Source organism: Larus michahellis, chromosome 3, assembly GCF_964199755.1.
Source record: "Larus michahellis chromosome 3, bLarMic1.1, whole genome shotgun sequence".
Lineage (NCBI taxonomy): Eukaryota > Metazoa > Chordata > Aves > Charadriiformes > Laridae > Larus > Larus michahellis.
The window spans coordinates 50,008,102-50,021,771 of NC_133898.1; the positions used below are offsets into that span (position 1 = coordinate 50,008,102).

The 13,670-nt window shown below is 39.6% G+C and overlaps 1 protein-coding gene across 1 annotated transcript in view; it reads right to left on the reverse strand.

Moving 5' to 3' along the window:
• Window positions 1-1,013: 1,013 nt before the first annotated feature.
• The window catches only part of KCNK1 (potassium two pore domain channel subfamily K member 1), a 34,986-nt gene continuing 22,329 nt past the window's right edge, over window positions 1,014-13,670 (reverse strand). Inside the window, exons 2-3 of the mRNA XM_074580105.1 lie at window positions 6,458-6,853; window positions 1,014-3,608 (exon numbers count right to left, since the gene is read on the reverse strand). Coding sequence (XP_074436206.1) covers window positions 3,349-3,608; window positions 6,458-6,853 — 656 coding nt within the window. The 3' untranslated portion in view covers window positions 1,014-3,348. The remainder of the gene's footprint in view (window positions 3,609-6,457; window positions 6,854-13,670) is intronic.

Consider the following 13,670-nt stretch of genomic DNA (forward strand, 5'->3'; position numbering starts at 1 on the left):
ACGCAGCGCAGCTACACCGACCTTCCATACCTCCTAGATACACCCAACTAGGCAACTTTTGTAGGACTGGCATTAAAGCTGCAAACCACCCAAGTCTCTGAAGCTACCTACTTAGTGTGATTGGTGAACCTTCGGAAGAAACTCTTAGGGAAGAGGACATGTTCTCAAAGGGACAAACGTGGCTGTTGCTCAGCTCCAAGATCAAAACTCAAGCGGGTTCCTTCCCCCAACGCAACTGAATGGCCTGCCAGTTCTTTCCCTTGAAATAATAATAAAACACATTTATATTTAATGACTGAAAGACAAAGAGAAGACAGCAAATGTCAGACGTAGCACAGGAATAAAGCTATTAATGGGATATATGCCTGGATCAATCGAAGACAGGAGAGTGAGGACAGGACCCAGGCACTTCTCTTCTGCGTACAAATCATTTGCTCACATTTCTAACTCTCTCCTGCCACTTCTGTTGCAGCACTGTTGTTTTACGATCCATGCTCTCCATTTGGGTTTACATGCACCCACTTCACAGTTCATCTCTGGGAAAGATACACACTTTATACTAAGGTTCTTGCACAACAATCTTTCTCCTAATCTGGATTCCAGTTTTAACTATTTCATCTTGTGTGTTAGCTTCACATGAAGATGTAAAAGCTGTAGGAAATGAAGGCCATTATTTTCATCAGTGGTTCCGATAACCTGCAATGACAGTTTTTCAGATTTCCTCAAGTATTGGTTATAAAGACCAGATAAATGTCATGCCACTATTTTTTATTTGCTACAATCAGTCAGCATCTGAAACAAACACACGTCGGAATGCTTTTTTCTATAGGAATCATCAATGCAACACTAAGCTACAATTAACAGAAAAGTTAGGTAACACAATCTGGCAATAATTGCCCCTCTTCGAGTTGAGGAAGGCTAACTAAAGGATGCACAATCTTGACAAAGGCAGGCAGGATTTTTGCACAGTATGTGCGCACACACGCACCACTAAAGAAAATACTCCCCATTTCATAGTGCAGGCAAGCAAAAGCCAGACTTTTTATTTAAGTTTAAAATAACAAATACTCACCTACATCACAGTACACTGCTTAGTTTATCACTTCTGCTTTTAATTCTGTGCTTTCATTTAACGTGTCTACATTTTGCAATTGTGTACACGCTGCAAAATTAACTTTGTAAATCATTTAGCATCTGTGCATATTCTTTAGAGCTCAATGTTACACTGAAATTAAAAGAAATCTTGAATTTTAAGGTACTGAAAACAATCAATAAAATTCCACTGAAAAAAAGCCAGTATAAATGTTTCTTGTAGTACAGTACTCTTAATTTTATGTCAGTGTCATTTTAATGCCATAGTTTTCAATTATTGACTGTATAAAGAGAAGCCTAGGGAAAAAAATTATCTAAAATGCCATTCCTAAGTCTGTTAAACTCTGGTGATTTATGATATATGTACAGTATATAAATATATTTATGTATATATGTACATATACATTGGTTAACATTCATTATAAATAGAACTGTGTTAAGTTAAGCAGTATAAAAATAGCCACTTTCCTGGGAACATGCAAACACAGTATGCTCTCACCTAATCTATAAAATCTGAAACAACCTCTGGTTTTCTATAAATATAAATTTTAATTGAAGACTTTCAGCTGATTTAACCATAAAGTCAGTTTTTCCGGTAAAGATATAAAATCTGTTTGATGCTAGCTGTAATTAAGCTCAAACACAGTATATTTTGGGTTATTTACTTTCAAGTATTTTTCCCATGTGCGCTAAATCTAGACACACTGCATTTTTTTCTGTTACAGTAAAATATTATTCAGCTCTAAACACTAAAAGCCAAATTACAGGCAATCTGGCATGCTTGCGCTGCAGGGAAAAGGCTCTCCTCTACACTATTCCTATGTGGGAGGCTGTCCTAATATGGCTATTTGTGCTCCAGATCTTTTGTTCATTGCAAAGCATTATCAAAATTCCCATATCGTAGATTCTTAAGGCCAGAAGAGAGAGTACTGCAACCACTTAAGCCTCATCTCCTGCTCACTGAAATTCACTCCGAGGTCCCTGCATTCAGCACAGGGACTGGTAGCTGGACTAAAACACCTCTCCTGTTACAGCCAAAGAGGTTCCAGCTTCAGAAGTTGAGCGAGATCTCCACTTTTTAGTGACTTTTCCCAAGGGGAAAAAATTTCGGTTCCATCCGAACCAAATGTGACATTTTTCCTTTTTTCTTGCCATATGAAAAACTGAAAAATTGTTTTGCCCTGAAACATTTCCTTCTCCTCCAGAATGCTCTGACTACTAGTTAGAAAAGCAAAAGAAAAAGGGGCTACCTTCAAAGGTGACACTACTTCTGTTCCTCCGCTTACCTATCAGCTCAGCAGAGAGCACACATTGGGTTGGACTGTGGAAGAAACAGCACTGAATCCTTCTGCTGAACAGATTTCAACCATCTACTAGAAGAACGCCATAAGCACATGACTATATCAATCATGGCATCTGCCGAATTTCAGTTCTCTTTTTCATTCCCCTCCACGCCATAGCTAAAAACCCACTCCTACCCATTTCGGAGGACAGAAATGCAGCTGTCTCCCTTCCCTATAGCCCCATCTCACCCAGCACTTTAAATTGGCCTCGCTACCTCTCAGAGTTTACAAAAGTATCTCATGCAAAGACAAACAGCATGGAAGACTCAAGGCACACTCTCTTCAGGACAACATTTTTCTTGTGATTGAGGGACATTTTAAGGAAGTAGGAAACTTGAGTGTAAACGGCACGGGCAAAGGAGGGACTGGAGCCTTGTTTTTTCATTCCTAGAATTATTACTTGCACCTGCAAATCACTGGGATGATCTAGATACCCCCTGCTCCAGCAGATCTATAGGTGTTTTCCAGATTAAGATGTTTGGTGTGTTTGGATTAAACCTGTGACTACGCTTCTGACAATCAAAAGTGCACATCCCAAAATTTGCTCTGTCACCCAGTCGCAAGATGGGGCGTGCAACTAAATGAGATGGACGCCAGTGAAGGCCTGCTCTCCTACAATATCTGTTGCTTGTGCAAGCCTTTCTCTCTGGCACATCTGAAAGTGGAACACCTAACTCCTTATCCCTCAAGCAAAATGGCCTAATATTCCCAGCCATGCCCTACATTTTTTCCCTTTTCCCAGGGTGGCTCCCACATTTTTCCCAGAAGTCTTTTCTATGTCAAAAGTGATGAATCCTTGTTAAAGTAGCACAGTCTTCCAGGTTTTATATTTTCAGAAAAAAAATATGAGGCGTTCTATTTCTTATGGTAAGTAGCATAAATGCACCAAAACAACGGTATGGATACCCCTGTATTAATTGTTTAAAGAGCTGTCATTGGAAGTTGGGGACTGGGAAGTCACAAAAGGCTCGTTTGCCTTCTGATCGTCCTTCATGGAGGCTGCTTGGTCTGAGATGGAAGAGAAGGAGAGCTGGTCATGTTCCATTATATGCACTTGGTCGTCTTCCTTGTCCTTCTTCACATAAAACAACTTCCTAAACTTTTTGAGCTCATGGAGTTCACAAAAAGTCTCGAGAACTACCAACATTGCGATAAGGCCCAGCAACAGATAACCTGGGTACAAAAAAAAAAAAAAAAAAAAGGTGTTTAATTATTAGCAATTTAAGTGGGCCTAGCACAGTTTTAACCCTGTAACTTTTCCCACCTGTCATCAGAAAAAACAGTTTTTTCTTTATGACCCAGTTTCAGAGCTCTGTAACCCACTTCGGACTGTCAAATCCTTTTTTTCCTTTTTCATTCTACAGTCAACAAGATCCCACATAATCAAAAACGTAACCCTAGTGGCTCTAATTCTGTTACAACTGTACAAAAGAAAAATATGTAAAGGCATTAAATGAAACAGAACACTAAAATTTACCACATGCGCACTCCCCCAGTTACTTATGACCTTCAAGATTAAGTGCTCTTCAAAAGATTTTTTCCCTTAATGTTCCTATATGTTACAAATAGAAGTGAAAATATGGCAGCTAATTATGGTTATTCGTTGTTTGTAACAGTTTAGCAGAAGAAATCACTTATGTTTCCTGAAAACTTTTGAAGTATTTTTCCTTTAAAATTACAAGATGACATCCAACACCCTGAAGTAAGTAGAAAAAAAAAGCAGCTAGAAATCTGTACAAAAATGATAAAATCAAAGTGAAAATTTACTGTAAAATTATTGCTGATACTTTAAAAACCTGACAAAGTTGCTATATCTGATGACACCTTAAAGATTATTTGGAGTGTTTTACTAATATACATAAAGTATCCAAACTTGAAGTGTTACGTAAACGATATTACTGATGACTTTGGTAGTGTACTGACTCTGATTATTAAAGGTAATAGTCAACTGTCACAGACTAAGACTTTTGGAAATGGAGCTTTGTATTGTTAACAGCTCACTGTACCCTTTTTTTTTTTTTCCTCTTCATATGCATTTGAGGGAAGGTATTAAAATGAGCGTTTCTTAATCTCAATGTTTCATTAGATCCCTGGTACTGCTACAATTTAATGAGGAGCATTGACTACTTGCATATTATATCATTTCAACGAGTAAATCAAGCAGAAGCTAAGTGTATAATTATCAGTATAACATATTCATCCAAAGGCTGAACATTAAATGTGCTGAAAGATCAACACAGATTAATTATTATAATCTACCTGTGGTCACTGTTCTGTTACCTAAAGGCATAAATATTTCACTTGTAGTTACAGATTATTCACTGGCAATAACACTCTCCTTTTCCTTCCAGGAGCAGCATGAAATCAATATTGCAACACCAGGTACAGATCTAAATCAGCACTACAGCTAAAATTTATGGATTGTTTTTAAGCTTTATCTCATGACATCAAATGGGAGCTATGCCTCAACACAAAGTGGAAGTGGCAAAGCTATGCCAATTAAAAGGCATCTATAAATCTGCACTAAGAATTTTGTAATTACCTCTGAAACTCAGCCCAGCTGATCACCACTTGATTTAGAACAGGACTTGTGTTCTCCTAAAAATTCTCGACAAGCCTGTAGCACTCATGAAGCATTTTCTGATGTAGAAATCTAAAACTTCTCTTGAAGAAAATTTAGGTTCAGCAAGAGAAAACATTTTATAATTCCTGTTTGGTTCCTTGAATTGTTCACGTGAAAGGAAAAAGAACAATTTAAAAGTTATGACCTTAAAAACTGTTGAAATTAAATATTCTAAGATCATAACTTTGTTTAAAAGCTACTTTTTCCTTTTAGTATTTTCTGCAATTTATTTCCTAAGCATTCTAAAGTTTGAAAAAGGATAATTTGAGCCATAATGCTTTCTTCTGCTTTTGAGTTTTTAGACCAGCTAGAATTTTTACAAGACCTTTACTATGCGTGACTTTTTCCATTCACTTCATCATTTAGCATCCCCTGCAGATCAGCGGGGTAATAATTAAAAGCTACTGCTGGTAACATAAACACGATGGGGTAGAGGGGGAAATCTTCTGCAGTGACAACAGGCCTGACAGGAGAATAAAATGAAGTGTATTGTTGGCTAGTTCAAGGCTCTGCTTCAAGGAATGAACATTCAAGGCCCAAGCTTTCTTTAGGTAAAATACAGAACCAAGTTAACGGACACTTAATGAAGGTAAAGATTGCTGGATCACGCACAGGAGCACAGACAAATGCATACCAGCTGAAGAAATGGACCTGATGGGAAGTTTGGTTTGGCCGTTCAGATCTTTTAACCGGTGCATCTGATGACCCAGCGTGAAGCTCTATCAGAAACCAGGATGCTTTAAAACACTGCCATTGGAGAATACTGCCCTCAGCATACATTTATTAAGAATGCCAAGACAAGGATAATTTTCCCATCTCTTCTTTGGTCGAATCACTGATCACTGGGCCTCTCTTCTGTGTCAAACATAATTAAACCATTTAAATTTAACATTCGTGGTCTTACTTTGCTATCATCTCAGTCTACTTGCCTCTCTTTGACAGTCCCAGAGCCAGCTTCAGCTACCTTCTGCTACGACTGGAGTCAGAAACTTTCCTGTTCTGCCCCATTTCCTGTTGCTCCTTGATTCATCTCTGTCCACCTGTCATCTCACCTTACCGGATGACCTTAGGTTATAAGGATCATCTTCCTGGATCTGTGATACACTGAAATCTTAGCCCAAAATGCTCATAACCATTTTCATAATAGTAATGTGAGCAATTTTTTCCACTATTGCTAAGAGAGTGCATAGCTATGGTTTAGCACAATGGAATTCTGGTTTTAGCCTTTTCTTTCTTAACTAAGAAAGGTTTCCTCCTCTTTGCACAACTACCTACAATGCCCAGTTTGCTAGCTGACAGCTCACAAAGCAATCAATATCCACAGAATGGAGAGGGAAAGTTGATTTATTTTTTTTTTTAATAAAATGCATTTTATTTAGCTGGTTAGTTTGACACTTACATGTAATTCCAATTTTATACAGCTCTCGGAATTTTTGATTGTAGCCTTCTCCTGGCACGTAGTCTCCGAGGCCAATGGTGCTCAGGGAAATGAAACAAAAGTAAAAAGATTCCAAAAAATTCCAGTCATCTTCCAGAACAGAAAATATTGCTGCTGGGATTAAGAAGAAGAATGAGATAGTGATGAACCCAAGGACTATAGCGTGGATGATTGCAACAATCTGCTTGGAGAAGCCCCAGCGAATGTGGAAATAAAGTACAGGCCGCCTGGTGACATATACAATGATGCGTTGTACCACCGCTGTCAGGAAAAGCAGTGTAAATGGGATCCCGATGACTGAGTAGATGACGCAGAAGGCCTTTCCTCCATCAGATAAAGGCACTGTGTGTCCATAACCTGCAACAAAGCAGAGGAGGCATGGATTGAGCTAAAGCTGGGAGCTCATGTACCAACTTGATATTGGATGTATTGTGTGAGATAAAGAACTGCTTCACTATTGCTAATTCTTAATTCTGCTATTCTTGACAAATGTTTTTCAAAGGTCTGTTTCAAGGAGGCAAACAAAGCCTACGTACTAGCAATAAGCAAGTAAAAAGAAATAAATAGTTTTATATTTCAAAATTGTGAATGTAATTGTATAAATGCTTATTTTGAAGAAGGAAGTAATGCCTAGTCAGGAGGGGGAACCTATGCCCACTGTGTTTTATTCTGGGTTTTCCTGCTGACCTTTTTCCTTTAGTTTTACAAAGTGATGTAACTACTTCTACCCACCTTGTCAAGTGGAATAATCCATACTTCAGAAAAATGTTCCTAGATCTACTTTGTAGTAAAATACTCTAAGACCTTTAGTGAAAATCATTTAAATTATATAGAAGTATTATAATCACATTTCCACGCAATATACCTCTATGCTTCCGCAAGGTGTTTAGATGATAATCCATCCAAGATATCTAAAAGCAGAACAAACAGTTTCACAGCAAAACTCCTGGGATCTAACCACCGCGGCTGGATTTTTGCCTAGCCATTTATGTATTAGAATTATCAGTAGTGATCTGTTTAGAGTGCAGGAATGTATCCACCGTTGTACAGGCTGACCATGGCCAGCAATCTCAATTCCACAAATGTGTGCAATTACACTTGTACCTAGTGCAGGCAGCTACGCTGCCAAAGCACACTCTGCCAGACAGCCTGGTTCTAAATGTAAATCAGAGGCGCAGAAAAGAACAGTAAATCCAGCATAAACCAGGAATGCTTTCTTCTGTTTGCCAACCAAAAAAAAAAAAAAAATAAAAAAGAAAAAAAAAGTATTTTGTTTTCATTGCAGCAGAGAAGAGGAAATCTCTTGAAATCTAGTTTGGGCAGTCTTTACACTGATATCAAACCAAGCAAGCGCAGACAGGCGCTAGTAATTCTCCAGCCCCAAATCTGCCAACTCATTCAGGTTATGTTAGTGCTGTACAACGAGGCGTTTTCCAGAGCTATCGATCTTATCTATCAACTAGCTATCTCGAGGAGCCCAGGCAGAGCTCAGTGTGTACCGGGCAACGCTGCTTCTCATCTCTGAATTGGGCTCACTCTGCAGCACTGCACCAGGCAGACGTTCCCCAACACCCCACCCACTCCCCTGTGAAACCTGCTGCTCTGCAAGCCCCTTCGGGTTTTACATGGACACAAGAGATTTCCCCTCTACATTAATGAATTTGATAGTAGAAGCATTGCTCTTCTAAGTTTTCCAGTGAAGTAAGAAAAGGAAATGTTCTTTTTATTTAAGATGCATAGAGACACTTCCAGAAAATGAAAGACGGGCAAAATGTCTTATCATTACAATGTACAAAGTCTTAAAGAAGAAATGCCTAAGGTGTAGTTTTCCATGTTAGTTAACCTGACAGGAAACTTCAGTTGTATTTGAATTTTAATGACCTTATGCATAATTTACCCAAGCTCAGTCTTTTGAGCCCCAGAAAATCATATTAATTAATGGCTTTTTTCCTTGCTCACCTTCTGTTAATCCGTTTTGAGAGAAGAGAACCAGAACTGCACAGAGCACACCAGATGCAGCTGGATCAGATTTATGAAGCTGCAGAGAAGGTTTCTCACCCTGTGTTCTACTCTGTCCCTAGTAACACTGGACATTTGACCAGCATTTCTGACTACCACTGAGCTGACGCTTTCTTGGCTCTGACTACCAGAACCCCAGGATCTTGCCCCTCAGAGGTATCTGGGAATCCACTAGCGCAGATCCCATCACTTCATATGAGAAACTATGACTGGTTTCGCTGTGTGTATCACCTAACGTTTTATCTGCACTCATTTTCAAGTGCCATTTTATTGCCTAGTTGCCCTGCAGATCTTCCATCACCTTTACTGCCTTAAGTAAGTTTGTATCCATTACCTCCCTCTTTCAGGTCATTTATTAATTAGGTTGAACAACACAAGCCCCATCACAGGCCTCCAAGGAACAACCCTTGTGACACATCACTACTTCAAAAACTAACCATTTTCTCCTACTCTGTTTTTCTATCTTCCGCAATCTCACATCCATATGAGGACCAACCCCAGTTGCTTAGTTTTCCTGAAAGCATTTTATGACAGAAAATCAACTCAAAGTTTGGAAGAGAAGAAAGATGTGTGTTTTGAGTAAATTATAGGGTGTCTAAAACTGACCCACATGACACAAACAAAAAAAAAGCAACTGCAACACTGCGTCACATCAAGGTGTCTTCAGTAAAGCAGAACTAGAGGTGTGTTATTTGAGTAAGATGCAGATCAGACCTCTTCTGGACTGATCTACCTCATTCTGTATATCCACACTTACAGAACAAATTCACACTGGAAAAAGAGCAGAGAAAGTTACGAAACCATCAGGGGAATAGAGACTATTTTATGAGGGGAAGATAAAAGTGCTTGGCTTCTTCAGCACAGCTGAATGGAGGCTGAAAAGTGATATAGTATCATCTCCATGTTAATGCATCAGCATATGAGTACTACCAAGGGAGAATAAATGCTTTAGATGAAGAATAATACTGCCACACAAACAAATAGCTTTGATGTAGTACGAATAAGTTTAGCCTAAGAATTAGAAAGAGGTTTCTAAGCTTCAGAGAAGAGTTTTGGAGCAGCCATCCACTGTCATCACTGGGGAAAGAACCCAGCTTTTTATGTTTTAAATAGAGCCTGACGAAGCTTGGTAACTTTATGGATGGTGCAATATCACAAGGCCATACACGACAAGCAGAAATTGAGCTTGCAGACGTAGAAACCCCCTTGCAAGCTCCAGGTTCCTAAATTTAACATATGCTTGCACTGTACAGTTAATCCATGCTTTCACTAATTTGGACCCAAACATACGTATCATGTGTACAAAAAAAAAAAAAAAATCTGACACACTTGTCAGTTTAGGCACAGAGCAGGTTGATAGTGATTTAATTCCAGCCTCTGCACTGACCCAGGCAGCAATCGGCTCATTCCTTGGTGAGGAGGGGTTCTGTGTTACCTCCCCAATACTTCTCTCATAATTCCTTCTGAAGGACAGACATTATCCCTAGAGGTGCTACACAGTATGTACCCAGACACAGAGGAAAGTACAGAATGAGAAAGACTTTACTACAGGAACATTTGCAACAAGGTTATTATTAAACTGGGTGCTCAGCCTAGCTTGCCTGGTTAACCCTTACAGAAATTGTCCTAATTCGCAGAATTATAGCTGAGGTGCCTGACGCAGATGCTACCTTTAAGGTCTGCTCTGCCGTTCTAGTGAGGTTGTCACATCACTAAGGGGTAGATGAGCGGACTGTGTATCTGCTCCTCAGCTGCTTACAATTACAGGAAATATAATGCTAGAGAGTGTTGACAGTTTCAGACCGAGGAGAGAATATATGCTCCACTCAACCACCAGCAGTAAGATGGTGACATCTTCCAAAAGCAATGGATAAGCACTCAATGTTTGCTTGCTACTCAGGATACAGAGTCACTGCTTGGGAATAGTTATATGGAGAAGCTTGAGCTAGAGCAGTGACATTAAAAGAGAGGAAATTATAGATCTGAGGCAGGAGATACTCATGCCTCCTTTCAGATCCTTACGCTCTATTGCCTCCTATCTCTGCACCTTGTTCATGGCTTCTTTGCACTGTAACCTCTTCAGGGAAATGCCCTTCTATAATCCTCCATAAAGTGCCTAGCACATGCTAGTTCTACATAAATAATAGATAATAAAACGTATGCCGATTTGCCCTTTCCAGTGGAAACTACCGTGTCCAGAAGCAATCCCTGCCATCCTAAGAAATTCTTTTTGTTATGAGACAAGGATCCTCACAAGAAAGGGACTACTTATGAAGACATTTCTTTATTCTATCAAGGAGACTTGTTATGGATGACTAGAATTAAATTACCCATGTAGCATATCCGATAACTGTATTACTGATTATGAAGACAGACAAGATTTACTGAATGCTGTATTTTCATATCTATAACGCAAATATCAGATAACAATCACCCGTTTAAGAGCAGTGACCTTTGAAAAATCAAACACTCAGATAACCTGCCCACAACTCAGAAACAAAGTGACACCAGAGATCAAAGGATATTACTCACATATAATCCCTTCCATTGTCTACTCATAGCTTAGAGGTGCTATTCCTTCAAAAAAGTTCACAGAAAGAGACGCCTAGGATTTGCCAAATTAAATAAGATGAATACTCCATCTAGCTTTCTTTTTGTAAAAGTTTTTACAGTTCTGTTCACATATGGGGATTTTTTCCTTAAAGGTCATTTACTCTCTTATAACTTGGAGGACTTCTACTGTTATAAGTTTACATAAATATACAAAATGTCTTTATCTGTTCTGATGTAATTTTGAGTGTCATCATAGTCTACTAAAGTGCTTATTTTTGAAATCATTTAAAACTCTTAAATCTTTCTACATTGATCTTGGTGCTGTGAGTTATACAGGTCAATTATGTGTTCTATAAAATATTTACTCTTCCATTTGCTGTCTTTCAATTTAGTCTTTTGCTCTTAAGTCCTTCGAAAAAGGCTTGGTCATGACTTTTCTATACTTTTCAGTGGTTTGTATCCCTCTTGTGCAAGTTATTATTATTTACTCTTGTCTTACCTGTGTCTAATTGTTTCTGTTAGATCATTTTGTACAGACATGCAGAATTGATCATTGTATTCCAGGTAAGATATATTTTCTCCCTCCATTTTTATATACCATCACACTTTGTTTTCTAGAGTCTCTAGGTAGCTTACAACAATGACCAGCTCAAAACAGCCCTTGCGAAACCCAGCATTGCGCACGCTACTCCACCCTGTGTTAGCTTGGCACTGGGTGTTTGCTCCTTTCATCCTTCTCAGATACTGCTTTGAGCAATCTAAGCAGTTCTGTATCATCACTGCTTTGTCTCTTCATAGTTCAGTCCCTCCTGCAGCTCATTAATTGGTCTTCCCTCTTAGGAAAGAGTGGCCTTCTTACAGGTCTTTTGGGACCCTGAATCCAGCATTTAATGCCAGAGTGCAGAGGTGCTGCAATTCTGTGTTGTGATAACCCAGCCCGGTTCCACACGGAAGTCCCCAGAGCAGATGTCTGAATGTCATAAATGGATCTGACATCAGGTGAGACAAGCAACAGGCAAACAGAGGTGCCACAGCCCTGGGAAAGTTTCCCCACAGACAGCCTCTCCCAAGCTATGGTGATGAAGCCTGGGAGGTGTATATGCAGGCTGCAGAACTGGCTGCCCCTCTTACCCCTCTGTTAGGCTCCCAGGGCATCGGCTGTCCGTGATTGCTCTCATGGGCTGGTCCCCTGAAGGGGAACCATTATCCATATGTCAAGCCACTGTTCCCTCAGGTCCCTGTAGCCCCAGGTGACCTGTTGCAACACCACCAGCCCTATGTGGCAACACGGAGCTTCTCAGGGCAGGGAGGGGGTTATCTTTGGCATATCCAGTGTCCTCCCCGACCCACCCCTTCAGATGGCAGAGTCATAACACACAATCAATGTGGCAGCACAACTCGATAAGCGTGCTTATCCCTTTGCTGGTTTGACTCAGCGTCCCTGAGGAGAAGCCAGCCCTTTAAGTCTGCTCATAGTCTCAAAATGTCCCAACAGATGAAATGAAGCATGTGCTATATATTAAAGTTATGCAAAAATCTTTCATTCATCCCAGGTGTAACATGACTCACTGGAATATGATGATGATGAAGGTCAATTATATTATTTACATAATTTCTACACTGTTATTTTTATAAACCTTTGACATTTTCCACTGGGTTTAACAGTGAAATGCATCCTTCTTCATAACCAGTCTATTATCTTCACACATAGAATGGTAGGGGTTGGAAGGGACCTATGCAGATCATCTAGTCCAACCCCCCTGCCAGAGCAGGTTCACCTACAGCAGGTTGCACAGGAACACGTCCAGGTGGGTTTTGAATGTCTCAAGAGCTGGAGACATTTTATCTTCTAAAAATAAAATGTTGGGTGATGGTGGATCCACGTGGCAAGAAAGATTACAAGTCTCAAGTATTTTTTCTATTGCAAGGAAGAGCACAGCAGTAACCAAAGTGATCAGAAACTTACCCTACAGAGTTCAAACCAACATAATCATGATTGAAGTAGCTGATTAGGAAGTTTATGTAAAGTACAGCAGCTGATGGGGCCATAAATTTGCAGGCAAAGGTCACCTACCATACAGAATGAAAGGAATTAGAATAAGATGTGCTATATTATGCAGCCTATCTACAAGTGCCAAAGGATCTGCTCAGAATCAAATTCTTTCAGAAAAAGTATTTTGCTTTTTCTATTCCTGCAGGGTGTGCACTGGGGAGGACCAGGTTTAAAGATGGCTGATAGGCAGGTAGTTAAGCAGCCTTTTAGCACATCATTGCACACAAGTCTTTCTTTCCTGCAATATAGATAGAAAAAAGAACATAAAGGACTGTAAACAGGCACGACAACTGGTCCATAGCTAAAAACGTGCACACTGTGCTGCTAGAAAAGACTTTTCAGAGCTCTTACTCAGAGGTTTGAGACACAGCAATACCATTAAAACCAGACATTAAACCAGAGTTATGTGTTAAAAAGGGGTAAAAATTAAAAGTTTACCAACATGGTTCTGTTAAACAAACCTGAGGACTTTGATTTCCAACCAGGCTGAGATAAGCTACCCTGTATGGCAGAAAAGAGGAGGAAAAATTCCACTTTTAAGCAGAAGAA